At 46.9% G+C, this 24,986-nt stretch overlaps 1 protein-coding gene across 7 annotated transcripts in view; it reads right to left on the reverse strand.

Annotated features, from left to right (window-relative positions):
• The window catches only part of TMTC4 (transmembrane O-mannosyltransferase targeting cadherins 4), a 70,273-nt gene extending 45,545 nt beyond the window's left edge, over positions 1 to 24,728 (reverse strand). For 2 of the 7 annotated variants that reach the window (XM_063792294.1, XM_063792297.1), the window contains exons 1-6: positions 24,573 to 24,684; positions 20,182 to 20,391; positions 18,404 to 18,619; positions 14,047 to 14,162; positions 12,790 to 13,006; positions 6,186 to 6,273 (exon numbers count right to left, since the gene is read on the reverse strand). In XM_063792294.1, the coding sequence (XP_063648364.1) occupies positions 6,186 to 6,273; positions 12,790 to 13,006; positions 14,047 to 14,162; positions 18,404 to 18,619; positions 20,182 to 20,184 (640 nt within the window). In that variant the 5' untranslated portion in view covers positions 20,185 to 20,391; positions 24,573 to 24,684. Of the gene's footprint in view, positions 1 to 6,185; positions 6,274 to 12,789; positions 13,007 to 14,046; positions 14,163 to 18,403; positions 18,620 to 20,104; positions 20,392 to 24,572 lie in introns of all 7 variants that reach the window. The other 5 variants (XM_016925498.4, XM_063792293.1, XM_009427186.5 and 2 more) reach the window with 5 other exon arrangements.
• Between the last annotated feature and the right edge of the window lie 258 nt (positions 24,729 to 24,986).

A 24,986-nucleotide genomic window follows, 5' to 3' on the forward strand; every position in this document is an offset into this window, starting at 1 on the left:
GAGACGTGCCTAGGCAATGTTCTTGTTTCAGTATATTGTGTCTAGCATCTAAGAGAATTCACTCACTTAGGTAAATGGAGGCAAAGGCTAATGGAGTGAAGGGAGCACAGGGAGAAAAATGCAATGACAGAAAGACACTTGTCAGTGCTAACACCCACAAGTGCCAGCAGATGTGATCCATTTAATGAAGCATGTGCCTCGGATTTGGCACTCCTTTCCAGTGGGAAGATCTCCTTTCAGAGAAAGCATCACATTGTACAAGTTACCCCTCTTCACCACTCTATGCCTGGCATCTCCACTGCTCAAAACTGGCACGTCATGTTGTGTGTGGGAACCACGCCACCCCGACAGGTGGCCGCGACTCTCTCTCTGCCAGAGCAACACAATGAGCATCAGATTCGCCTTCCAAAAGCTGGAACGACCAAGCCGTGCTTCTATGCACAGAATGAAAGAAGTCAGGCTTGCTGCTCTAAAACACTAGTCCATTTGGGGGAAAATCAAGCAATGAAGCAACCAAAGAAACGGGGAAAAGAGAATCTGCATGACTCCCACCGTCAGAATGCAGTCAGCAATGGCCCCAAATTGAAAACCAAGCGTCCTATCGGACATGAGTTAGCCAACTGCCCTATTTTATAAGCAGTGTGATTCTAAGTCAAAGAAAAACAGGTGTCTTTAATCAGAATGAAAATATGAGGCAATGATATCCCAAGAGTAAGAGTTATCCCATTTTAGTGCCTGAACTATACAGCTTAAGGTGAACTATACAGCTATAGAACTACACAGCTTAAGGGGAGCTATACAGCTTAAGAACAATGGAGATTTGAGATCCTGCCTTTGATATTATGAGTAAGAATTTAGAACTTAAAATGGTTGTTCTAGGTATATAGAAAATCCATCCCCCTCTGGAAAAGACTCTCTTCTCCCCACTATAAATGAGAATAAATTTCTTCTTTTGGTCTTAACTCCCATGAGACAAGTATTTTAAGGTATCAGTTTAGAAACGAAATTGTTTTGGCTATTCTAGCGAGTTTAATGTGCAGAGATGATCTGTTTCCAATCTGAAATACCAGGCTTTAAGAGAGATGTAAATACAAGATGCCTCATTGTAAGAATAACACTTTTTGTTTTGGGCATTCAGAAGTAATACCCAGTGTGCCATTGATTTCATCTCACTAGTGTTTTTTGTTTGTTTGTTTTTTTAAAGAAAATGTATGCTTCCTTTATGAGGACATCTACTTTTAAAAAATTCTGTTGCAAAGATCTTGCTAGACATTCTATTTATGCACCAAAAAAAAAAAAAAAAAAAAAAAAAAGGCAGAGCCCCAGAAATGTTATGTGAGTACATTTTTCATTTTCTGAAAATACTAGGATTCCAGAGGTTAGGACAGAATAAACTCAAGCAGTTAAAAATCGTCCAGAGCTTTATAATAAAGACGTCCCATCCATAAAAAAAGTTAATGATGTTACCAAAAAAAGTATTCTCTGAAAGAATTTATTAACTCGTTGAATCATTAATTTCAGAGTACTTAATTTTTTGTTTCCTTATAATATTAAACTTGTTCCTCTGATATTAGGCCTTTCTTTGAATTTATGTTCAGATCCCAAAAATACAAAGACCAGGGTTACTTTAAACCTGAAATTTAAACATTAAATAGCATTAATATTTGTATCTCAATAAAAAATGACTTGTCTACCACCAAAGAGTTAGTTTGTATTCTCTGCTGAACATTTATAGACATGTGCACTTGGAACAAGAAATCATCACTGCAATGACAATAAATACATGTGTTTACCACTCAGCTTTTTGTACAATTTGTACTGACTACATAGAGTAAAATAAAAACATGGCTGGAGGCTGAGACAGGAGAATCGCTTGAACCTGGGAGGTGGAGGTTGCAGTGAGCCAAGATCGTGACACTGCATTCCAGCCTGGGTGACAAGAGCAAAACTCCGTCTCAAACAACAACAACAAACAAACAAAAAAACCAGTGCTGGGCACGGTGGCTCAGCCTGTAATCCCAGCACTTTGGGAGGCCGAGGTGGGCAGATCACTTGAGGTCAGGAGTTCAAGACCAGCCTGGCCAATGTGGCGAAACCCCGTCTCTACTAAAAACACAAAAACTAGCTGGGCGTGGTGGTGGGTGACTGTAGTCCCAGCTACTTGGGGGGCTGAGGCAGGAGAATCACTTGAACCTGGGAGGCAGAGGTTGCAGTGAGCTGAGATTGTACCACTGCACTCCAGCCTGGGCAACAGAGCAAGACTTGGTCTCGAAATAAATAAATAAATAAACATGCGACTGTTTAAGATATCTCAAACACCAAATGAACAAAGCTCTTGATCCAAATGAAAAAATATATATATATACACCTGAATCTTCATTAGGATCAAGAGCTCTGTTTTGTTGTACTGAAGGAAATTTAATAGAAGATGAAGGAAGTAAGTAGAACAAAGGCCATGGCCTCCCATTCTGCATAAACACAGCATGAAAAGAAAGGATCCTTACTGAGTGCCTGCTATGAGGGGTACAGGGAGGAAAAAGTCAACAGGAAAGGAAGGAGAACCAGAATATTCTGCTCTCTAGGCATTCTGAATCATGGAAGCTTTATTTTAATCAAAATATACTGGAGTTACGGTAAGCCCCTCAGGGGTATGAACTTTGTTGTTCTAGTCTTTGTATCCCCAGCACCGGAAACCTGACCTGGTACAAGAAACACCCTTAAAGTTTGATTAACTATTGGTGATGGAATGAATGACTAAAATCAATAAGCCTTTATACTATTTTAGAACAGAATCAGAAACCCATGGCTTTTCATGAACACCTTAACCGGAATTATTTTTGCATATGGGGCTCTTACTGCTTCTTCTCTGTAAAGGTATTATTAATTTGCAGCAAGTTTTCTCCTCCTAAAAAAGACTCTTAAGCACCCTACGAACTGAACTGATCATTAACATGATGTTCAAGGATTATTCCAAAGAGTTGTAATCTATCAACAAAGAAGCACATTCTATTCTTCGCATGTTTAGAAAGGAGTATGGAAAATCAGAAACAGAAAAGTTGCTAAAAACAGTGCCTCTGCTAAGAGACTAGGAGAGGCTCCAGCAGACTTCACTAGCCCCGGTTCTGGGGTTGCTCAGACAAAGGGAATTTTGGGAGTTGTGAGGAGGAGGGGAGAGATGGGCTGGCAGCGTGAGGGGCTGTTCTGATGTCGCCGGGCCAGGGAACGAGGTGGACGGGGATAGGCATCCAGTCCTGAGGTCCTGAAGTGACAGAGGGTGGGTCTCAGGGCACAGCACCTTGTTGGGGAGGGGTCAGAGACCTGTTCACATGTGGGACACAGGGGACTCCCCCAAGTAAGCTGGTCACAGTGTGTCTAAGGCCCTCTCTCAAGAATCCACGTGGCTCTGTGCCTCCAGGCCTGTGATGGAATTGAGGCAGAATCCAATCATTCTGTCGGAAATCTGGAAGCGATGAGTGGGAATGGAAAATAGCAGTGAAAGCCAATTCCAAATGATGGGAACTGCAGCTCGAGGATGGGTGTTTTAAACCCTCTGCTTTACACTGCCGAGAAAAACTGTGATGATCCATAACTCAAAGCCTGCCAGGGCAGGTGGACACCATGAGGGGACAGGAAGGACACAAAATGCACGCCCAACAATCAGTTTCAGGGTCAAGACACCAAAGCCTGGATGAGCATAAGATGCAAACTACTGTAGTTTTGTATTTTCCAAAGACCGAAGAAGCTGTTGGTGCCTGCAAAGGCCCAGAGACCACTCTGGAGGCGACTCCATCGGCTCCATTTAAATGAACGCTTTCCTTTTCCTCAAGAGGGTTCATGTTAACAAGAGAACAGATCCCACGAAGACGGGGCAGCTTGTAGACAAGAGGTCAACAGAAAGCATTCTTAAAAGGCTTCCCAGTCCACCTATCTGTCTTTTAACTGCCCCAAGTAACTTCAACCAAGTCAAAATCTAGTCATCTTAAAAAGCTTTCTATGGAAGCCACATCTACCACTGCTATCGGTTTGCAAATGCAAAAATGCCCAGGTTAACAATCTCAAAAACATCTACAAATTTAACATTAAAGGCCTCATAATTTCTTTCCAATTTTAAAATAAACATTATAAATGCTAAAAAAATGTTACCGGACAAAAAAGAAAGGTCACGTTGGTACTTACAGTTAATATATTTATGTCAGTATTGAAATATACTTTGCCTATTTCTCATGAGTCAAAGTGTTAATAATGGAACAGCCATCACACATTTAAGTACCTTTAACTTTGGTATTGGTTTCTTGCCAAAAGCTTTATTTAAAAAGTATCTTTTGTATGGATATTTGGAAATAATTTTATAATTTACAAATGCATCAAAAATATATATGTAATATATATTAATATACAAATTTGTGAATTAAAACAGAAAAAAGAAGAGTAAAAGGTTCCAGAAAAAGAATATAAAATGTCTAGCCTTTTCACTTTTCTGTGAGAATACGCCATTAAAGGAGGCCAATACATGTATCTGTTCACTCGATGGAAGAGTGTTTAGTATCATAATAGCTTTTTCATTATTTCACAAGAGCAATCTTTAGAAGTAGTGACAGGTTCTATCATATCTCCTAAATGATGTCCCCCACACGTTAAATCTATCAAGGTTTAGTACTTTCCTCAAAAATCACTCTGATGTCTTTGAAATCCATTCAGAACAGGGAGTAGTGACTTTAAGGGAGGATAAGTTAAAATTATGTTAACATCAATAAAATGGCACTTTCAGAAACTTTAGAGTTGTCTTTGAGAAAAGCCACAACGCCTATTTTTTTTTTTTTTTTTTTTTTTTGTGAGACGGAGTGTCACTCTGTCACCCAGGCTGGAGTGCAGTGGCGCAATCTCGGCTCATTGCAGCCTCCGCCTCCCGGGTTCAAACGATTCTCCTGCCTCAGCCTCCCGAGTAGCTGGGACTACAGGCACACGCCACCACACCTGGCTAATTTTTGTAATTTTAGTAGAGATGAGGGTTTCACTATGTTGGCTATGCTGGTCTCGAACTCCTGACCTCAAGTGATCTGCTCACCTCAGCCTCCCAAAGTGCTGGGATTACAGGCGTAAGCCACCGCACCAGGCCCACAACTCCTAATTTTAAATTTTCTTCAGGAAAAATATGATTTCTGATAAACTGTTATCTGTATCTGTAAATTCAGATTTAATTGCCAACTTTTGAAAAGGAAGAACCATTATCTGTAGTGAACGTTAACAGTGAGGTAGTGAAGGGTCCCCTCCCTCCCAGTCCTGTTACTGATTCACTGTCTCATGAAGAGTCACACGATGGTGCTGAATTCATTATGGGGCCGGCCGATGCAACCTCGCCAGGTCTCTGGCGCCTGTGTCTCTTGGGAGATTTGTAATCATCATAGGTGGGGAGACCCCTACCCCAGGAAGAGACTGAAGTGCATTATTGCTAAGTTACAGGAAGAAAAGTTACCACCACCGTTCTCAATACTTGAAGGTGTTCTGCTCAGCTGTCCCCAAACTCTCTAATGTATCAGAAAACCGATAAGCGATGGGAAGAAGGGGTGGTTTTATCCAGGCATGATAAGGTAATAATAATAAAAGGGGGTGGGAGTGGTTGGGTGTAACCATGCCCTGAGTGGGCACTGGCACAGGCTAGGGCCACTGGGGTCACCTTTCTGCTGTGCCTTAGGGCAGTCGCAGGTGCTCCAAGACAGGGCCTGAGCCTGGGTTCAGTCTGGACAGGATGGGATGAAGGAGGGACAGTGTATGAAAAATCTCCCTGGCTCTTTCCAAGCCACCTTTGGAAGCTATGAAAGGATAGCTGGGCAATAAATACCTAGAACATCAAAACAGGACAGCCTGTCCTGGAATCGTTCGCAATCCTATAATTTTGCAGGAAATAAAATGGCAAAACTCAATCCTGCTGCTGCTTCTGTTCTTGGTCTCAATACCTAATAGGATAGGCCACAGTGTGAACACCAGTGTCAGAGCTTTGCATTATGGAAAAAGCAATGGCACAAATAGACATACATATCTAAAGAGAGTTTATGCATCCTCTGGCCCAGATCCTCTCAGAGTGACACACTCACATAGATGGATTCTTTCCCGTGTGTTAAGACACTGCTCAACAGGACAAAAACATGAAGAAGGTGGAAAATTAAGAAGGCAAACGGAATGCTTACTTTCTCTAAATGCTTTACAGTAGCCAAGGAAAGATAACAAGAAGAACAGGGCACACAGGAGGTCTGCACGGCCGACAACACCAGCAACCTTAAAAAAGGGGGAAGAAAACAAAGAATTACATAAAACACATTTAAGGAAATCCTAAACTTAGGAGACATAACTTTTTTTTTTTTTTTTTTTTTTTGCGACAGGGTCTCACTCTGCCACCCAGGCTGGAGTGCAGCAGTGTGATCTTGGCTCACTGTAGCCTCAACCCCCCTGGGCTCAAGCAATTCTCCCATCTCAGCCTCCTGAATAGCTGGGAGCAGAGGCGCACACCACCACAGCTGGTTAATGTTTGTATTTTTTGTAGAGACGGGGTTTCACCATGTTGCCCAGGCTGGTCTTGAACTCCTGGGCTCAAGTGATCCACCCACCTCTGCTTCTCAAAGTGGTGGGATTACAGGTGTGAGCCACCGTGCCTAGCCAAAACCAAATTCTTTAGACATATAAAACAAGAAACTTCCTAGACTCTGCCACCTATTAAAATAAATACACGATGTAGCTGTGCAATAGCGCTTGGTGTTATCTTACAATCAGTTCTCTCCTCCCTTCTGGGTGTAGGACTTGACTTAACTGCTTCAAGAAAACACTGGATTGGTTTGAACCTGCTGCTAGCTATTCCGCTGGACACAGACGGCAATATGCACATGCCATAAAAGCTGTGTTCTTTAACACACGATACCCAAGAGCTCCAAAGACTTAGTCTTCTGAGGTCACAAAGTGGATTTTCAATTGGAAAATGTTATCAGCTCAAAGGTCATGATATTTAAAAAATAAAATGTGATCGGAAACATGAAGGACATAAAGGTGTGAGAGAAGTGTGAAAAGCCGTCCTGCCGATAGAAAAAGACACAGGAGTAATCCTTCAAAGCTGCCTCTGCTCTTTTTTCTTCCCTTCAGACCAAACTGATTAAGTGGGTTAACCTGGAAAGCTGAATGCTTCAAGAGTGATTAACAACTTGGATGAGAACAGAATACAATTTCTGCCATTTCTTTCCCACATTTTCCACATGGTGACTCTGCCCTTCCTTTCCTCAGTGAGAATGAAGCAATATCAACTATGTGTTTCTTTCTTCAGGCTGATTATTCCAGTAATTGTTCTCCCAATGTTGTACGGTGATGAAAGACACAGAATTCCCCCCAGGGGTACTGGACTAGTTTAGGTGGGATTCTTTACTAACTGGCACCTGAATGTGACATGAACCAAAGCTTCTGCTGTGATTGTCCAGGTATCGCTTTAAAGGCTGGTAGGTTAATCCCTTCCCAAAGGATGGGGATGTGATATATGAGCTGCAGAATAAAGGACTCTTCTATAAATCAAGATAAGAAAATATACACTGACTACGAAATTACTATATTTACATATGATTCTCAAGTTCATGTGCAGTCAATAGCTGAAACAGGATGTCTTTTAGGAGCAGATTCCCCTACATCGCTTATACATGAAATGCCGAGGACCATTCGTCACTGTAACTGTGACCTCCTGATGGTTGGTACGTGGCAGCCCGTGGTGTCAGGTGATGGCTGGGAAAATTGAATAAGCTGATAAATCCACCCAGTGAACACCACACACACACAAACACTACCGAGAAGGAAGCCAGGGACAAAACAAAGGCTTAACAGATCTGGAACAAGTATGCCAGTATGCTGGAGGGGAACAATCCAATTGCTTTATGAATGAAATGAATATGCAATGAGCGCTCTGGAATACTCAGGGCTGGAAACTCACTCCATCAGGGACACAGTAAAATAGTCAGAGATGCAGCCACACAGAACAGAGCCTGGTACAGGGTGGGTGCAGCTGACTATGAGTTCCCTGGTGGGTCCTATGGGGTATGTCTATGAACAGGAGTAGCAGAAAGGCAAAGGACAAAGGACGCAGAAGCTCAGGTATCATCTCTGCAGCCCCGGGTGAGTGAGGAGGCAGCTGGTGCATCCTGGATTTGTGGTCCTCACACCAGGAGGACATGAGAGGAGACAGGAGCATCTCAGAGCTGTGACTATCTACAGCACCTCAGGATGGACTGGAATCCCAACCCTTTAGAGAAGAGAAAGCAATAAAAGCCAATCCAGACAAGCCTGTCCGAAGGGGACCACAGAGAACAGGGTCACAGGAAACAGGGGGAGCAGGTGTCAGAGACCAAGGAGAAGTGAGGTGAATGAGGGGGAAGGAAGTGGTTTGGAAAAATACTAGGCCTAGGGGCCAGGAGGGCCAGGCTGCCTAAACCACTTGCTATCTGGGTGGCTAGTGGAGATTTGAAGAATCACCAAAAATGAAATTTAAACATCAAAAGCTTATTTTTACAGAAATGCTTCTTTCTGCTAATTGCTGAAGACCATCCCACGACTTTGAGCAACGTACATTATGTTCCTTGACATAAAGAAAAACAAAATTTTTAAAGTATGGGAAGTGTTTTAAAGCAAAAGAGCATTTAGTATTTACAATGAATTTTTTTGGCATAGTAATTAAGAGAGATTTCACTAAAAGAATGTTAAAAAACTACCCAAGGAGAGGGACTGTATCCAATCACTGTTTGAGAATGTACATAAGCAAGAAAACATTTTCTTTTCCTTTTCTGATATTTGCATAATATGTATTTTTAGGCAAACTTTTCTACAAAGGCTATTTTTTTTCTCACAAATACTGTGAAACACTCAGAGTTTTCTGGAGAAATCACTGCAATCCCTCTGAATCCATAAAGCAGGCGGCACCATTGTTTCCCCAGTAGGTACAATTTGCATGGGGGCCATGAAAAGGAATTAGGGGGATGGGGAAGGTTTCCCCTCCCGATTCCTTCTGGGTTAAAGTCTGGGTTCATTAGACAAACAGAACTCTTTTTAAACATTTTGTTTAATTTTTTACTTCTAGAGACAGGGTCTCACTCTGTTTTCCAGGCTGGAGTGCACTGGCCTGATCATAGCTCACTGCAGCCTCAAACTCCTGGGCTTGGGCAGTCCTCCTGCCTCAGCTTCCCAAGTAGCTGGGACTCCAGGCATGCGCCACCACACCTGGCTACAGGCAGAACTCTTAAGGGGGCCCGAGCTTCTCTCCTTGATGTTGGAATTCAGACAAAGTGAAATCTTCCCCAACACTTTGAGGAAAACAAAAAGGAAAGCCCACACAAGCCACTTCTGTCCTCAGGGAAGCGCTGGGGTCCTCCTGCTAATGGCCACACAGAGCTGAAGAGCCACCAGCAGACCAGGGGCTGTGTGGCCCTCCCAGGCTCTCCTCCTTGCAGTAGGGACTGGCCTGTCAGAGGGTTTGGGTGTCTACAAACCACTTGAAGCAATGTGCGGTGGTTCATTAGAAAAACAGAGACATTCCATGAGTTGAGGAGCACAAAACACCGACTGCAATTACAGCATTGCCAAGCAGAGGCCAGGAGGGGGCAAGACTGTGAGGTGCCCAAGTCATCCCCACGTGCCCGGCTGTCGTTGCTTTAAAATGGAAAATCCCCAGTCCCAGAACCCTCTCAATCTCAGGCACACTAGATGGCTGATCACCCTAGAAGACTGGAAAATTCAGGTGCTTATTTGCAGTGGGAAAAATCATTTTCAGTGTGAAATGCTGGAGAGTGATAAAGACCTAAAACATATTAATATAAATGTTAATATAAAGAAATTCATGTTAGGCCAGGTGCAGTGGCTCACACCTGTAATCCCAGCACTTTGGGAGGCTGAGGTAGGTGGATCACTTGGGGCCAAGAGTTCGACACCAGCCTGTCCAACATGGTGAAACCCCATCTCTACTAAAAATACAAAAATTAACCGGATGTGGTGGTGCACGCCTGTAGTCCTAGCTACTTGGGAGGCAGAGGTAGGAGAATCACTTGAACCTGGGAGGTGGGGGTTGCAGTGAGCCAAGATTGTGCCACCGCACTCCAGCCCGGGTGACAGAGTGAGACTGTGTATCAAAAAAAAAAAAAAAAAAAAAGAAAAGAAAAAAAAAGAAATTCATGTCACTAAAACTGCAGGAGCCTATACTGCTATTACTGTCTCCTAATAAATGTACACTGAGACAAATGGGGTAAACTGAGGCAGTTTACTAACCAAATCCCCATTGTCCTCATCTCACAGGGATCAATGTGGCTGGGGCTGCTGTGCCCAAGGCCAGCATTCAGGCCGCTGGCCCAGCCAGCCAGAAAGTGGGGCTGGCTCCTCGGTGTTGGTCAACACCTGGGAGGAGCTCGCCTGCCACCCATTTCCTTGGGTGTTCCACTCTTTGTATGTTTTTAAAGCTGGATTTTTTTTTTTTTTTTTTTTTTTTTTTAGACAGAGTCTTGCTCTGTTTCCCAGGCTGGAGTGCAGTGGCATGGTCTTGGTTCACTGCAGCCTCTGCCTCCTGGGTTCGAGTGATTCTCCTGCCTCACCCTCCCGAGTAGCTGGGACTACAGGGGCATACCACCATGTCTGGCTCATTTTTGTATTTTTAGTAGAGACGGTTTTTCGCCATGTTGGCCAGGCTGGTTTGGAACTCCTGACCTCAAGTGATCCACCTGCTTCGGCCTCCCAAAGTGCTGTGATTACGGGTGTGAGCCACTGCGCCTGGCCTAAAGCTGGAATTTTTAACTGCAGGGTAGGAGGTAACAGGGGAATGCAGACAGAAGGAAACTGAATACTATCTGCAGAAATGCTGAAAGGTAAATGTACAAAATATCTGTCTTACAATGCTAACTCTTAATTATCCACAAGTATTTCTTCAAATCTGAGTTTGAATGGATGTCATGGTGGGGAGGGGAAGAGAGAAAGAGGTTTTTCAAATGCTCCCTTTCCTCCTAGAGCTAGTCTGCCTCAGTTTCCTTTTAACCATCTGGAATGTGGAGTTTCAAGATTACCATGTTCCCAGGTTGCATTTACCTGGAATGTGCGTGTGTGTGAGAGAGAATGTGTGCGTGTGAGTGTGTACGTGTGTGTAAGCACATTCAGTTATACTTGTTGGCACTTGAAACCTTTTTATAAATCAACTTCTGAATATTTAAAATGAGAATTTAAGAAAACTTTCCTTGGCTAATAATTCAAGTATTTCATTTTGCTTTTAAGATCACACTAAATTAGACGAGAAGGAAGACAGAATCAGTACTTCTCCAGTGAATCCCTCTCTTCCAGTCCCTTATTCAGGATCAATGGCTGCACTATATCTGGGTCCCAGAGAGAACTCAGATCGAAACAAAGTCTAATTCGGTCACAGTTATGTATAAAGAGCTTATAACTAAATTTTTACACAGCAGTCCCCAGCCTATTCAGCCCTTACTGTTCTCTGAATTTGCTGAGGTAAAAAACAAAGATTTAAAAAGATATCAGGAGGAGGGTGTGATAACAACTCCACAACACTCTTGATACTGAAGAATAGACAATTTACTAAAGTCAGATGCTAAAAACAGGACATCTGCTCAGCATCTTGAAACTTCAAGAAGCAACATGCAATTGGTTAAATGTAGATATTTCAATCCCTAAGAAACGAGAAGTCTACTGTGAGGGAAGTAATAAAGTGTATGTGATTATTTTAGGCACTTCGTGCTCACAGATTGAATGACTCCAGTCAAATCTTGTCCCTCAGCAAACATGCTGCCTTTTGCATTTTCAAAGGGTCCACATGGTGGTGCAGGGGGCGGTTCCTGACAACTTCACAAATGCCTAGTGAAATCCCAGCACAGCCTATTCCAAATACACAGAGGCAGCGCGATGGGATGGAGACGCAGCCTCCAGGCCTCCACTGAGGAGATGCTGATGTACTTGGTGTTGAACTGGAAAGCGGTGCCCGTACCCTGCTGGGGAGCTGCTGGTGAAGTCTCTCCACCCTCCTCCACCTCACCCTGTGTGATCCTCTCCCCCAGGTGATCAGGGTGAGGTGGAGGAGGGTGGAGAGACTTCACCAGCAGCTCCCCAGCAGAGTGCGGGCACCGCTTTCCAGTTCAATACCAAGTACATCAGCATCTCCTCAGTGAAGGCCTGGGAAGCCCAGAATTTAAGTCCTGCCCGACATCCACTTGCTCCTCACCCTGGATAAATTTTTATCCTGCCAGGCCGTTCCCTCATCCCTAAAGTGGAACTGTTGTACTAGCCCAGCTGATGTCACAGCGTTTTCATAACAAGCATGTTAAGCCTAAGAAAGGATTTTATAAATCACAAAGCTGTCAGTGAACACAGAAACACTGCATCAGACCCTCCACTGAAGAACAGTTCTTAGCCTCTGAACTTTAGACCCCGAAGTCGGGCAATATTTAACATCCGTGCCTTCACAGCTGGTGTTATCCTAGAAGCTAAACAGAAAGTATCACCAGAGATCACACTATACCTTATCACACAGTCTCCACCAATATGGTGCTCTGCATTTTTTTTTCACAAGAGATGTCTCTGCCCCAGACAGAATTGTTTCAAATGTCTGGCAGGGTATTTATGTAGTGTCCTTTCTATTTCTAGAGTATACTGTGGAGTAGACTTTCTCCAGCTCTGGAACCAAGATGGGTACATAAAGGGAGCCTGTTTTAGGAAACCAGGCGACATGGGGGTGTCATATCGCTTCTCACGTGCATACAGATGCCTCGGGCAGACGACACTTACACACTCGGTGTGCACAGGATGGACGGCAAAGAGCAGCGCGGCCAGCAGGGACGCCCTGGGGGCGAGGTGCAGCCTCCGGCCTTTACTGGTGTACTGCAGGCCGCCAAACAGAACCGAGAAGACGTCCACCATGAGGACAGAGATGCCACTGTGCAGGAGGATGTTGACCACGTGAAAGCCCACGGGGTGGAAGCCTCCCGAGAGGTAGTAGTTAATCCTGCAGAAACACAGGGTGTTCAGGGTACACGCGCAGCGGCATGCGGCAAGAAATGGCAAAGGTCTGGAGGAGAAGGCTTGTGTGTGGAAATATTAAAAGGAGAAGCGGAAGCCTTTGTGCCAGCTTGATAAAAACAGCATCAAGATAAATAATGCCTGTCGAGCTAAGAAGGTTGTGGAAAAGGTGGGAATGTAATTAACTACAGGGAAAAACGGATGAAACATATGTGTCCAAGGGGAGTGGCGCTGAAGCAACTTGCAGAGGAAAATCGAAAGGAAAGCTAGACGATGTTTTAAGTGCAGAAGGGGCAAGGCTGCAATCCAAGAAGATATAATATTCCACACACTACTCATGGTTACCCCCTAGGGACCTGGATTTAAGACAGTCTTATAACTTGCTTATCCTCCAAAAAAGGGCTCCTTATCAGTATGCCCACCAGCCTTCCCCCAACGAAACACCCTCCGCTGGCAGGGATTCCTATTCTGACTGCTGCTCAGCTGCTGGTGGTTCCAATTCATCACTCCCATGCTCCTGTGGGCCGTCTACTCACAAGTGTTTAAATGCACCCGAGGAGCAGGTATGGACGAGAACCTTTGTGAGGTAAATGCATCTATTCAGTGCAAGTGGCTCCCTGATTAACGGAGGGGGGATTGTTTTTAAGCAGCATATTGCTTTTGCATATTGACTTGGTAACAGTAGGAAGATTTATACCTTATTTATTTCTGTAGTGAAAAAAATCAGTTTCATCAGAGGCCCCATGATGCTTTCACTCATATTATTCCATTGGTGTTAACCAGCAAAGGGTCAAACCTCCAAGAACTGAGAAAAATATGAAACACCACCAATGTGCATGTCATCCTTCACAGGGGCCACGCTGGCCTTCTCTGCACCTAGAGACCCATGTATATGAGCAGCTCAGACCCCACCTGGAGCCACTGACTAGACTCCTGAATGCTGAGAACCTGGTGACACACACCTGTATCCAATGTCACACACAAGCTGGGAGTGACCTTCCCAGGCCCTTCAATGTCACAGCTTACCTGAAAGTCAGGACGGTGAGAGGCCGGTAGGACTTGTGGCTGGTGTTGCTGCTCAGTCTACTGCCCCAGAAGTCATGGTGCCACAGGTCCCCAAGGGGCGTTTCTGCTTGGAGGTCCTGCAGGGTCACAAAGGGGATGTTCTGGAGAAGGGTCTCCCATCAGCCCTAAGCCAAGCTCCTCCACCTCTCACCTGGGATGCAGTCAGGCCTCCTAGCGGGGATGCTGTGCCCAGCATGTTCTCTATGTTGATATCTCGAAATACACATGGGCTCACCCCACCAGGCTTCAAACACCGATCAGCTTTCACCCTCCTGGGACATAGCTGATATGCTGAAGGGGCTGTTGCAGACCCTGGCTTCCCCCGAACTCTGCAGGCCCATAGCTCTGGCGCTGTGCTTCTGCCAGCTCCCAACCCAGAGGCTCTGCACGTGCGGGTCACCCCTGGACAGTCACCCTCAACTCTTCACGGCTCAACTCCTTCCGCCATTCATCTCCCAGCTGCCCGGCTCTGCCCTTCCTGAGCTGATCCCATCCCTCTTCCATAGGCCTCTGGACATCTCACCCTGTCAAGCAATGCGTGGCACCCTGGTGACTTACAGTCACATGACTATTTGTCTGTGCCACTAGACTGGGCTCCATGAGGACTGGGCCACATCTGGGTTTGCTGGCTGTATACAGAAGGTGCTTAATACGTGTCAAATAAGTGGACCACACAGCTAAATAAGATCACTATTAACCTCTCATATCTATTAAATAAGGTAACTTACCAAAATGTCCCAGTTAAGTATGCATAAACATTTTTTTTAAGTTTCCATTTTTGATCATGAGCTAAGCAGACTATGAAATCCGAAGAAAAACCTTAATTTTTCCAGACAAATCACTAAATATTAAAAAAAACACTGTACCGCTCTTACTGCTGAGATAATTTGGTACTATACTACAGATGCTTAAAAATGCATTGTTTTACATTCAAAAGATGAAAGTAGATGGCTTAAATTGTGTCTAATGAGAAGAGAGGCAAACAAGGCACTGTGGTGGAGTAAGTAAGAAAAATGACAGATTAACTTTATCTTTAAAGCATAATTAAACAGGAATGTTTTAGGGACTAGAAATTACAACATGCTCATCATTTCCCCGGGTTGTCCGTCAAGATTCTTCATCGCAGTAACCAAACTCTGATTAATTTAAACAAAAAGGGAATTCTTCAAAGGGGAGTTTGCAGCTCACAGACCCTCCTGTGGCCTAGAAAGCCAGGGCAGGGCCACGTGGCAGGAGCAAAACCACAAATCATGCTCCGGGCACCTCGCAGAGACTGCCCGGCTGCCTCTGGGCCCCCACCTCGCGTGACCAGTTCCTGACTCCAACAGGTGGGCGCACCTGATGGGACAGCCCATCTGTACCAGCTCCCTAATCAAATCATCTTCTGAGCACCTAAGAACGCCCCAAACAGAAATGGGTCAAATGATGGGTGGCCCCAAAGAGCAACAAAGGTCCACACCCACCATGCGACTCAGCACTTGCGACTTAAGTGCTTGCTGACTCAAAGGGAAAGGCTTGAAAAGAGGTGACAGATGCAAAGCTGGTCACTGATGTCCACTGTTAAGGGTGACATTTGCTTCCATGGGGATCGGCTTCAGACGCCAGGAGCACACTGACCACTCCCCAAGAGCAGGTTAGAGATTCTGTGAAGGTCATGTGAGGCACCTGCTCCCTTCGTTGACTCAGTGACAAGCCTGGAAGCCTACCTTCTTCTACACTCTCACAGAAGTACCCGGTCAGCTGTGAAGGGCTTCGGCAGAGGATCTTTTCCTCCCTTTGAACAGGAAATGAACACCAACGAGGCTCTAAATATTTGATTAAGTGGAGCCTCCACAGCAGGGTGTGCTACAGAAAGAAAGGTCAATTCTTCCTCATAATGATTTATGGAAAAGATGTATTGTGTCTAAAATTCCCCCTAACTCCACTGTCTCAAAGAAGATCATCATCTCAAGGAACAAAAAAGGCAACTCCACACTGCAAGGAAGCATCTGGAAAACAGTCTCTAACATCACTAAAATCCAGTAACAGCCTGTTTCACATTACTGTAGGCACAGTGCCAATGAACGGAGGAGTGCCTTTCATTAACCAGGAAAAGAAAAAGGGAGGGCTAGCAAGTTAACAAAAGGGGCACAGTGTGAGGCTCCCAAAAACACTGCCAAGACCATGCTCAGCAGAACCACGAAATGGCTTCATCTGCCTCACCTCACAGAACGAACGAGAATTACACCCAGACACCGGGGCCTCCACATACAACACGGCTCGTGTTTTTCTTCTTCCTGGCTGACCATCATTTTTCAACATGGTTTCTGAATTAACACTTTATATGCCTTCTGCTTTACACAAGTGGAAGAGTCAAGATATTCTCACCAAAATGAATAATGGAATTTAAATAATAAAACTGTATCTTTGTGAGAAAAGCAGTTCTGTGGCCATTAAGCCACCAATCTGTGCTGGGCATGGTGGCTTGCGCTTGTTATCCCAGCACTTTGGGAGGCCAAGGTGGGAGCATCGCTTCAGGCCAGGTGAGGTCAACCAGGCAACACAGTGAGACTCTGTCTCTACAAGAAAATTTTAAAAATCAGCTGGGCGTGGTGGTGCATGACTGTAATCTTAGCTACTCGGGAGGCTAAGATGGGAGGATGGCTTGAGCCCAGGCATCAGAGGCTGCAGTGAACTATGACTGCACCACTGCACTCCAGCCTGGGCAATAGAGTAAGACCTTGTCCCCATCTCATGAAAAAGCCACCAGTTTGACACAGTTGTGTAGAGTTACTTAGTTCTTTTAAGCATGGTTTAAAAAAGAACTGAAACAGAATCATCTACAGTAACTGCTGAGTGAATGTGAGGAAAATTACAAATGAAGAACTTGAATTAAAAATAAATATTGGCTGGGTGTGGTGGCTCACACCTGTAATCCAGAACTTTGGGAGGCCAAAGTAGGCAGATCATCTGAGGTCAGGAGTTCGAGACCAGCCTGGCCAACATGGTGAAACCCCATCTCTACTAAAAAATACAAAAATTAGCCAGGCATGGGATGCCTGTAGTCCCAGCTACTTGGGAGGCTGAGGCAGGAGAATTGCTTGAACCCCGGAGGCGGAGGTTGCAGTGAGCCAAGATCGTGACACTGCGCTCCACTCTGGGCAACAGAATGAGACTCTGTCTCAAAAACAACAACAACAACGAAAACCCATTAAAACATTAAAAATGATATAGTGTGTGCCCTCAAAATGGAGATCAATTGCAATATTATATCACAAATAAAATATATGCAAATCAGCCATGTTGCCCCCATACAATACATGCTTGTCATACAGAGAGTTCTTCTCAACATTTTCAGCATGAAAATGACTTTATACTTATTTGGTAGAATCCATAACTTCAAATTTTTAAGAGCATTCAACAGTGTTACAAAGAGTTGCTCTAATTATATCTAGTAGGGAGCTAAATGTGTATATTCCTCTAAGTCTTCTTCACTGGCTAAGGAACACACATAAAATATCTTCTGAATAACAGATTGTTGAGAGGCTCTAACTTGTGCCATTTCCGAGTTCTTTCTCCTCTGGGCCTTGCCTGCTTCTGCATTTTTTGCTCTGGTTTTTAGCCTGCTTGAATCTTTTTCATCTTTTCCCACAAACCTCTTTCTTCTGCCCTAACTCTGGGTAGGGAGTGGAAAAAGATTACCATTTTTCCTGCACTGATACATAGCAACCACTTGTAAGCAAAATTGACTGGGATTCTGCAAGTTCAGCAACACCGAATCTCCAAACACGAAACAAGCAGGAACTGCAGCGCCCATGGGCAGCACATTCCTCCTGCCCCAGCAGCTGTCAGCAGGCTGTCCCGACAGTCTCGGAGAAGGACAAAGCGGCAGCCAGCTCCCTGCCTGCTGCTGAAGATGCACCTTCCGGCAGGTGATCACACCCGTCCATCACTGCAGCAAATGCGTGATGGGTTTTTTTTTTTTTTTTTTTAACAACTGTGGAAATGTTTCGCAAAATCTGGAATACTAAGTCTGCAACACCCTGCAATGCCCTTGCCTTGTAATCTTAGAATAACGGCCTCTTTGATCCATATGTGGACTGGAGCTCTTGAGGGGAGTGCCTGAGCTGAGGCAGGGGTTCAGAACCTTGGTGCCAGCAATAAGAAAGGCACTAAATCATGGAGGCGATGTTGAAAAGAGAGAAAAATCGAGAGCACCATCGGGGCCCAGGCCAATGCTTAACCTACATTCCACAGAGAACAATGCAACACATACTTAGATGATTACTGAGACACAGTTGGGCAGTTAAGTTTACCAGAAAAGAGTTGAGATACAAACCTTATTGTTAACAATAGCTTCTGAGTCATCAAAGACAAAGTCTCCATCATAGCTGCGTGCAAAACACACAATGGCAACCGATCCCACTACTAACTTAGCCCAGAATGGAGGAAGAACAGAAGATGGAAGAATGTGATCCAAATCAGTGTCCAACACGGCCATTCTGAAAACTGCAGGTTGGTGGCTCCCGGCTCCAGCATTATGCTGGTTAGGAATCTGCAGGAAAAACAACACCGTATAAATATTCACCAACACTGGTAGGACCGTTTCTGCAGTGGGCACCGTGAGTAAGAGCTAGATAGTCATTTATGCTATGATTTTATAGGATGTGATCAGTAACAATTTGAAGCTGTGCTTCCCAAACTTTAGTGGGCAGAAAAGTCACATGAGACACATGCAGATTCCTGGGTCCGACCACAGGATCTATCAAATCAGATGCCCTTTGGTTTCTGATGCCGGAATATCGTTTAGAAATACGAATGTAATGGTATCCTCATCAACCCCACAAGGCAAATCATTTTTAATCGTCCTTGAACCAGTTTACAAAGGTTAAAAAAAAAGTTATCATCTTACCTCATCCAATCCAGAAAAATTAATAGTCATTGTTGGGTTTTAGCACACTGTGCGTGTGGCGGGGGAGAGGGTCGTGTGTAAAACACAATCCTGCTTCTGAAAGAGCTTATGGTCTATTTGTAGCATTCAGGCACACAGGCCAGGGAGCTGAGACTCTGACACAGAGACGGGGGAGTCGAACAGAGAAATCCTAAGGCGGGGCACAGGATCGAATGCTGGGTTCCTAGGCTACTGGCTCAACACAGAGGACAGACAGAGGAAATGACTGGTGGGGACAATATCTTGTCCCAGAAAAGGCTGAGCCATACAAAGGAAAGGAAGGGAGGCTATTCTGTGTGAGGATATGACCTTCAATCCTGGTGAAAGAGTCAAGATAAAAATATATCCTATTTTGAACTTTTCTTTCAAATGGGCATAATGTTTCTCGCCGGGGATGCCTGTGCCTCATCCTTGCCGTGTGTTAGTTGTGCGGCCCTGTGCACAACCCCTTTCCTCTCTGAGCCCACCCCCTGCGGCCCTCTGCAAAGCATCTTAACGCCCAGTGGTGAGCTGTGCCTAACAGCTTCCCGCCTTGGAATTCGCCAAAACAAATCTCAACCTCTCCCCAAACTCACACTTTTTTATCTGTCCCCATTCCCACCACATCCCGGACAGGTGCTTTCTTTGGATTTCCCAGGATCAGGTTTGGGTAAGACTGCTCGGTTCTGACCTGGGGTACCTCTGGGCAACTTACTTGACCTCTCTGGGCCTGTTTCCTCAACACTAAAATGGGGATGGTAAGAGTGCCTACCTTCTAGAGTTGTCATGAGGGTTAAATAGGATTCCCAGCACTGCCTGGCTGTAATGAAGGCTCAGGGGAGACCAGCTACTATTACTAATACTTTCTTCCAGAAGGCTGAAAGCAGAGGCACAGAATGATTTTCTGTGGGAAATCCCTTTTAGTAGCTGGTTGATTGGTACCGAGGCTCCTGTCTTTACTAAGGGACCTGGACCCTGTTCTTTTCCTGCTGAGATGAAAGAGAATTCCAGCCCCCTGACTGGGAAGGCAGTTTGGATGTATTTGTTTCTGGATCTCTAAGTGGATACCCCAGATTATGGAATCAATAAGAAGCCAGCCAAATAGGCCACCTGAAGTCACAGGCATCTTTCTATAGCCTTCTGTCTGAGTGAAGATGGAGACAGATCCAACAGGCAACAGGACACACCATTCCATGGTGATGCTGTCCCCTTCCAGGGGCCAGAAGGACGCTCAGATTTACAATCCAGAGATGAAACAGGTCGCAACTCTTCCACTGCTTGTCTCTCGAGCCTCACAGCCTGGCATACGGCATGCTCTCAGCAAGTGCTGGGGGAATACTGCAGCTACTTTTCTTTTCCAGTCAAAGGATAAACCACTTCTCGAATCTAAATTACAACTGCAAACACAACACAGGTTAGCACACAGGCCCCAACCTCTATGCTTACATTTCAGCTAAAGAAATTACTCCTGCTACTTAAAAAACAACAAATCAAGGCTGGCTGCAATGGCTCACGCCTGTAATCCCAGCACTTTGGGAGGCCGAGGCCGGTGGATGGCTTGAGCCCAGAGGTTCGAGACCAGCCTGGGCAACAAGGTGAAAGCCCGTGTCTACAAAAAAAAAATACAAAAATTAGCTGAGTGTGGAGGCGCATGCCTGCAGTCCCAGCTACTCAGGAGACTGACAGGTGCGAGTATTGCTTGAGCCCAGGAGTTCCAGGCTGCAGTGAGCTGAGATCACACCTCGGCTCTACAGCATGGGCAACAGAGTGAGACCCTGTCTCAAACAACAACAAAGCCCAACAAAGCCAAATACTGAATAGTTAGGAAGATACTATGATTTAACATGGGGAGAATAAGAAAATTTAGAAAATTAAATGTGAAGGAAAACAAATAATTTATAGCAATTTTAAATGCACAATAGAGTGATGAGCTGACAAAAGGTCATGTAACCGGTTTTGACGTTATCTGTTTTATTGTTTCAATAGTGAATTTATTGGCTCATGCAATATATTTTTGGAGATGGCGTCTTGCTATGTTGCCCAGACTAGATTCAACTTTTGGGCACAAGTAATCCTCCTGCCTCAGTCTCCCAAGTAGCTGGGACTATAGGAGTGTGCCACTGAGCCTGGATATTATCTGCTTCAGGCCCAAATATTTGAAAATTATTTCACAAACGTTTGTCAAGGTTCAGATGGCCTTCTAAGTAGAATACTAAATCAGGAAATACTTTGTGCTCCTAAATTAGCGACTGTACCTCAGATTGCTTAGAACATAAACGTGTTCTAAGCAATATGTTCTAAGCATAACCATGTTCCAAGCCACAGCCCCAGGATATATAAGGCAGACTGTGGACCACACCATCAACGAGATGCCCTGGTAGGAGGCCAGGTCCAGACTCTTGGGAAGTCAAGTGGATGGCTGACTCAGTGGATCTCAGATGATCTCCTCCTCTGCTCTTGCAGGGACAGCAGGAAACCTGGCCTACCTCCAATGCCCCTGCCCCCACATCATTTCCCAGTTCTGGCTGGCTCTCCCCTCCTTGCTGTGACTCCCCTGCTTCTCTATCTCAGGGGGCTCCTTCTCCTTTCTCCAAGGCCTCCCACTTCTTTGCTGCCACTGAAAATACTCACAAATGCTCTTTTCTTTGAAGGGATTTACTGTTAACGTACATAGTGGAACAGTTTGGAAAATGCCTTTCACTAGCAAACGCAAAAAAAAAAAAAAAAAAAAGCTACAATTTGTTAGAAAGCCAGGCAAAGTGATCAGTCTAGTCCAGTGGTTGAAACCAAAGGCTCTGGTGACGGACAAACCTGGACTTGCCGGCTGCACGACCTTGAACTGCTTAGTCTTTCTAAGAATCAGTTTCCTCACTGGCACAACATAGTACCACCACTACTTTCTTCAGAAGGTGGTGGTAAGGATTAAAGGAGAAAATGTATGCAAACAACTAGTTCTCATTATTGTTAGATTTTGGAGAAATTAGCCGCTGCTTCCTAGTCCCTGACTGCCTGTCTCGGGCACACCCATGTTGCCAGTGTTTATTCCTGCAGATGGGCTGGGCACTAGGGCCAGCAGTAGCCCATCGGGTGACCTGGTGCGATTGAGAAAGGCGGACCCTTCTTTTGGGCAGACCCAGGGCACATGGCTTCCTTGGTCAGGTGTCTGGCACAAACTGTACAACCATGCACAGTGACCTTGTTCCCAACTCTCCTTCCTCCAACACTAAACGACTTCTGTTCCTCAATGACCTGAGCCAGGCCTGGCACTCAGTTAAAAGAAGCCCTGAGTAAGGTGGCAGAGACGGGGGACCACCCTCTCTACATCCCTTCCCCCTTTTTTTTGAACAGGGTTTCACTCTGCCACCCAAGCTGGAGTATAGTGGTATGATCATAGCTCACCACAGCTTCACCTTACTGGGCTCAAGGGACCCTTCCACCTCAGCCTCCCAAGTAGCTGGGACTGTAGGCATATGCCACCATGCCTGGCTATTTTAAATATTTTTTTGTAGAGACAGGGTCTCACTATGTTGCCCAGGCTGGAATCAAACTCCTGGCTTCAAGCGATCCTCCTGCCTCGGCCTTCCAAAGCATGGGGATTACAGGTGTGAACCACCGTGCCCGGCCTCCACCGTTTTTTACAGTCAGGACATGAAATAGGAAAGGATGCTCTGTTTTCTTCCAGATGGGCCCTAGGTTGAACTTTCTGGTCCCTCTTCTCCACATGATGTCCTGCCTGGGCTCCCTGTCTCCTCTGCCATAGCTGGATCGTTAGTTCACCTTATGAAGCAACAAAAAGAGAGACCCACTGTGGCCTCTGCTACAGGCCAAGCAGAGGGCACAACCCAGGAGGAATGAAGTCAGTGTTCTGCTCGCTACCTGACTCCTGCGACAGAATCAACTGGCCCCTCAACAGGGGCTGAATCTGGAACAAAGCAGAGGTCCCTTAATCCTACAATTTCTCAAACTTCTCATATCGAGCCTCTGTTTTCAGGAGGTTAAATTAATCATCAGTGAGAAGGCCAAAAAAACCCCACACAGGGACCCCAGAAAAACAAATGTCATCCAGCTGTGAACCATGAGGACCCAATGACAGCTGACACGGCAGCCTGGACTGCGGTAAACAGAATGGCGAGACCAAACCTAAATGTTTCCCCTTGGAAAAATTAGCAGCAGCCACCTACAGAAGAATATTCCCCTCCATGCATCCAGGGGCCTGCTGACCTCTGCCCAGCCTTTCTACCTCATCTGTAACATTCAATCACATAGCCAGCCATCCTCTGCACGCTGAGAGGTGACAGCGCCTCTGGGAATCAGATTAGAGAACACAATCGTTTGTGACCCTGCATCCCTGGGCCTGGCAGTTTCCTGACTGATCAGACCCTGGGCCCCTCAAGGCAGGGGCGCGAGCCACCACCACCGCCCTCCTCCGTGCAGTGCTGAATACATGCTACTGAAGGCTAAGGTATCGTCCTGCTGTGACGGCCTTCCCATTTTATAATTCAGTAGCGCACGAGGGCCATGGCTGCCTATAGCAAGAATGTGTGTGGTTTGATATTCACAGTTCCACTGTCCCAGAAAGTTTCCAGTTTGCTAGCTTGTAGCGATTTCCCCTATCTAGGTGCACTGGCCGTGATCTTACCCCACTCCATCTGGGGCGCGCCCGGCGCAGACAGGACCGCAGAGAAAGGGGACAGGGAGGGGACCTAGTCAGTCCCTACTATAACTGTTTCTCAAGACATTCTCCCCATGCATTTGCTCTCCCGGGGAAAGAGCGAAGTGTGGGATGACTCATAGTGGCTAGATCGTTCCTCTAACTCCTCCCTTCTTTTGTGTGTGGTTTTAAAAAAAGAAAAACACACACGCAGCCCATAGCCACAACATCAACAAGACCAGAAGCCCCGCAGAGTTCGCAGGAGGTGGGCAGTGGCTGCGTCACCTGCTCGGCTTCCCCAAACTCCGAGCCCACGCCGGGAAGCGGCGGCTCGGTGGCCCCGGGCGCCCGGGCTGGTGGCCCCGCGCTCGCGCCGCTCCGCTCCGCAGCCGAGCGTGGAGTAGCAGGCGCTCGCGGCGCGGCGCGGCGGGGGAGCCGCCGCGGAACCCAGGGCAGGCGGCCAAGCGGCCCGGCTGTGTCCAGCCATCGCCTGCGCCGCGGCCAGCTGGCGGCCAGGCGCGGGGCCCCGCGGCCAGATGGCCGCTCCGGGGACGCGCCGCAGGCGCCGGGTGCGCCCGGGCCGAGGGAGCGCCGGCGCGGCTGTGCAGGCAGGGGCTGGGGGCGGCGACCTCTGCCCGGGCGGAGGAGCTCAGGGGCCCGAGCGCGGCGCGGGCAGGCGGGGCGCGCAGCCTCCACGCCGCGCCCTTTGTCCCATGTGCGGCTCACACAGGGGCCCGCGTCCCCCGTGACCCCGGCCCGGGCCGCAGCTCAGGTCCCGGAACCAACTCCTCCAGCAGCGCCGCTCTGGCCCGGGCCGCCGTGCGGGGCTCGGGACACGGCGGCAGCGGGGAACCCGCGCCCGCTCCGCGTCCAACTCCGCTCGCCCCGCGGCGCGCTCGGCCCTGCAGGGGCCGCCCCGCGCGTTACCTGCAAGGAGCCTGAGCCCCGGCCGCATCTCCCTCCCGGGTGCGGAAACTCTGGCGGCTCCAGGCGCCCGCCCGGACCTGGCAGGGGGAGGGGCCGCCCGCCGACCCCTCCCGCCGCGCACCCGACCCCCCCGCGCCGCGCCTTCCGCAGCTCCCCACGCGCGCGGGCGCCCCCCAGCACCAGTCTCGGCCCGCCCCCTCCGCCCGACCATTGGCTGCTGCTCCCGTCACTTTCAGGCCACAGCCAAGTCCCTCCTCAGCTCATTGGCGGACGCGCCGGTGACGTCAGGCCAGGGGGCGCTAGTCGGCGGCGAAGGAGGCGCAGGGACAGACGGACCCGGCGGGAGAGGAGGAAGCCGGGTTGTGGGCGCGGAGCTGAGGCAGAGGCGGAGGCGGGGCCGGGGCGGGAAGGGGC

Source organism: Pan troglodytes, chromosome 14 (assembly GCF_028858775.2).
Source record: "Pan troglodytes isolate AG18354 chromosome 14, NHGRI_mPanTro3-v2.0_pri, whole genome shotgun sequence".
Lineage (NCBI taxonomy): Eukaryota > Metazoa > Chordata > Mammalia > Primates > Hominidae > Pan > Pan troglodytes.